At 33.3% G+C, this 3842-nt stretch overlaps 1 protein-coding gene across 1 annotated transcript; it reads right to left on the bottom strand.

The window, feature by feature from the left end:
* Window positions 1–239: 239 nt before the first annotated feature.
* LOC128594414 (putative olfactory receptor 2B3) lies at window positions 240–1338 on the bottom strand. Its single transcript, XM_053603201.1, has one exon. The coding sequence runs from the start codon at window positions 1272–1274 to the stop codon at window positions 333–335; it is 942 nt and encodes a 313-aa protein (XP_053459176.1). The 5' UTR covers window positions 1275–1338; the 3' UTR covers window positions 240–332.
* Window positions 1339–3842: the final 2504 nt, after the last annotated feature.

The following is a 3842-nucleotide window of genomic DNA, read 5'->3' as shown; positions in this document are numbered from 1 at the left end:
AGAACGTAAGTGGGGAGGTAAACTGTGCAAGCCTCCCGGACTTGTCTGACATTGACAGAAGGAAATTAGCATGACTTGCCTCAAGAAACAGTACCTTGGGGGACTTAAAGAGAGCAAAAGAGTTTTTAACTTAGAAAATGTCTGATGGTGTCAGCATCTTTTCTGATGGTGTCAGCATCACTTCCTGAACAGAGGAAGAAGCACTTTCTTCCTGTTGATAGAATTCAATGAAGTCATGGGAGACTGGAAAATAGTAGGATCACTTTAAATGTTATTACCACTTTCAAGGATAAGGAGAGACTCGAGAGATTCTTATCACAATGGAATACTTCCTATTTCTTATAGAAAATGATTCTTGGCATCACTCTCTTGAAAGCCCCCTTCATATCTTTATTTCTAAGGCTGTAGATGAGGGGGTTCAACATGGGTGTAATGATCCCATAGAAGAGGGAAACCATCTTTCCCCAGTCCTTAGAGGTGGAGGAAGGTGGCTGCAGGTACATATAAATGGCTGTTCCATAAAAAAGAGACACCACAATCAGGTGGGACCCACATGTCCCAAATGCTTTTCGCCTTCCTTCCGCTGACCTGATTTTCAATACTGCTTGAACTATGAAGCCGTAGGATACAAGGATCAATGTCACTGGAATTAGCAGAATTAATACGCTGAAGAAAAAGAGCTCAGCCTCAATGGGCTTTGTGTCAGCACACGACAATTTGAGTAGGGCAGGGACCTCGCAGAAAAAGTGGTCTACTTCCCTATGACCGCAGCGTGGCATGTGAAGGGTCAAGGAAGACTGCAACACTGAGTTGCTAAAGCCAGTGATCCATGAGCAGACTGCCATCCTTAGGCAGAACCAATGATTCATGATGACTACATAGTGGAGGGGTCTGCAAATTGCCACAAATCTGTCAAAGGACATAACAGCCAGGAGGAGACACTCAGTAGCACCTAGGGCCAGGAAGATGATGAGTTGGGCCACGCAGCCACCATAGCTGATGGTCTTTTTGTTGCGACCAATATTTACCAACATATGAGGGACTGTAGTTGTGGTATAACAGAGATCTAAGATGGAGAGATTAGTGAGAAAGAAATACATGGGTGTATGAAGTTTGGGATCCAGAATGCACACCATCATGATGGACACATTGCCAAAGATGGTGACTGTGTATGATATTAACAGGACCACAAAAAGGGGCATTTGTAGCCAGGACCTCTCTGAGAAGCCAAGTAGTATAAACTCTTGTGGAGAGCTTTCATTTGCCCAATTCATGATGACTCACTTATTTTTCACTCCTAAAAAATACAATACAGGAAAGCAGTCAATAGATATTTATTGAGTACTCTTACTGAAACTGAACTGAATTTAGATTAATTATAATGAATAGCTTGGGACCAAATACAATTCAAAGTCTAATTTACAAAGGTGAAATGTACTGTGGTTATTTTATGGTTACAAAGTAGTTACTGTGTTTTCAATAGTGTTTGAATTACTTTATAAAGTGAATCACTACATTTAAATGACATGTATGTGACATCTGCATAACACATGGAAAATTGTCGGTTTTCAATACATTTCACTTTTCCTCCCTCTTCTTACCTCCTAACCTTAAGAAACAATCTAGTAATACATACTGCTTATAATCCAATTATTTTTAATTCAGATTGAAAATGTTGAGCACTATAGAAACTATAAGAATTGCATCTAAATCTGCAGCTGATAAAAAGAAATTCTGCTTGTTTTAGTAACATCTTTATGTGATTTTTTTGAGTTGTATCTGTCTCTTAGAAGCCATGCATGTACATCTCTTCATACAAAGAGCTATCATAGGTATTAGATGCTTCAATTCAGGATCGTAAAATTATGACTTATTATATATACATAGTATAGTAATGACTATGGGTGTCATTTTCCCATCTGTAAACATCTTGATAAGAATAGTAGAACTATTAAAAAAAATAGTAAAACTATTGCCATGTGGCAGACACCAATCAATGCCTGAAATACATTCTTTCTAATTCTTACCAAAACTCTGATAAACAGGCATGATTTACACTTTATTGCTCCTGTGATTCAATGAGAATAAATAATTTGTACACTCAGTAATGGCGAGGTCAAGATTTAAATCCAGGATTTTAAAATGATTTCCTTCCTTCCTTCCTTCCTTCTTTTTCCCCTCATATATACAGATAGCACAAGAAATACTACATATAACTCAATAGTTACAAATTAAAACAGGAATAACATCAAAAATCCTATAATCAAATTGATTTTCTTCAGTCTGTGAAAGTCATTATTTATATACCCTTAGTGCACTTAAAATTCTTCAGTCCACTTTACATATGTTTAAATGAAATGTCATTGAGATGACATACACTATTTGAATTTACAAGCACAACAGTACTGTTAGACAGACTGAAAAAAGAAGATAAAATAAGAAGGATTAGCCCAATGTATCACAGAATGAGATATTTTTTCTAGACTGAAAAACAGTGATATATCAAATATAACTTGACAATAGAATGTCTAAATGAGAATGAACAGAGATGACTTTAAGACCTATAACCTCTTTTACTATATGTAGTTTTAATTTGGGGCTTTTAACTATATATACAGAACTAATATAATATTATATAATATGTTATATTATATATATTATATATGCAATTATAGAACTAATATAATATTATATATTATATTCAGATTGAAAATGAACATATATATATAGAACTAATATATATTAACTATATATATAGAACTAATATATATTAGTTATTGGTAAGGAATAGGAATATAACTTTGACTGAAAAATATAAGAGGACATAAGATTAGACTTTTTGAATGTTCCTATAAATTAAAAAATAATGAGTATGTGAAGCAATGTATATATTAAATGATTTATTTAGCTACTCCACAATGTACACATGGATCAAATCATCATGTTGTATACCATAAATATATATAATTTTACTTCACAATAAAATATTTATGTGAGCAAAAGATTATATACAAAGATAAAAGACAAATGACAAAGTTGAAAAATGTGCAGTGTTTATGGCAGAAATGGTAATTATTTTAACACATAAAGAATTACATAATAATAAGAAAAATAACAAAAGCCCAATAGAAAAAAAGAGTAATTAGAAGAAGAAAAAATAACAGTGAAAACAGAAAATATAGGTAACCTTCTCATCATTAAAAAACACAAATCAAAACAACAAGGAATTACTGCATTGTTTCTCCACTTGGTAACATTAAGGAAAAAAAAATCACCTTTAAAAGTGGGCTGTTAAGAACACTGCTTCTGGAACTAGAATCTGACAGTGTTTTATTTCTGACCTATGTGGTCCTGGGCAAGTGGATAAACACCCTTCTACCACATTCCATATTAAAAAATATCTGAAATGATAAAAAGAGAGTTATTGTGATGCTTAAATGAGACAATGTATACACATCTGAACTTAGGATAGATGTCTGAAATATACTCAGCATTTAATAAATGTGAACTCATTGTAAGTAACAGTATAATTAGTATTAATCATTAGTTATAGTTATTAGTAGTATCACCTCAGCTTGTGTGGTATATGAGAAAACAATTTACTTTTGGTGGGCCAAGTGATTATTATAATTTTATATTATAATACGAAATGCATATGCACCTTTTCTTTGCTTCTGGCATAATGCTGAGAACATAGTTTTCTAGTAAATGTAAGTCGAGTCAATAGCTAAGTAGGAAATATTTGGTTATCTGTAGGAGATGGGAGATAAGGGGACTTATTCAACAGCTATTTTTTCTACTCCTATTTTTTCCATATCCTCTATTTTTCTCCACATTTTATA

The sequence above is a fragment of the Nycticebus coucang genome, chromosome 9 (genome assembly GCF_027406575.1).
Source record: "Nycticebus coucang isolate mNycCou1 chromosome 9, mNycCou1.pri, whole genome shotgun sequence".
Classification (NCBI taxonomy): domain Eukaryota; kingdom Metazoa; phylum Chordata; class Mammalia; order Primates; family Lorisidae; genus Nycticebus; species Nycticebus coucang.
This window is presented reverse-complemented; position numbering and strand designations above follow the sequence as displayed.

Bases quoted from the DNA above. Each gene is read 5' to 3' on its own strand.
- LOC128594414 (XM_053603201.1), bottom strand. From the start codon at position 1,274: ATGAATTGGGCAAATGAAAGCTCTCCACAAGAGTTTATACTACTTGGC.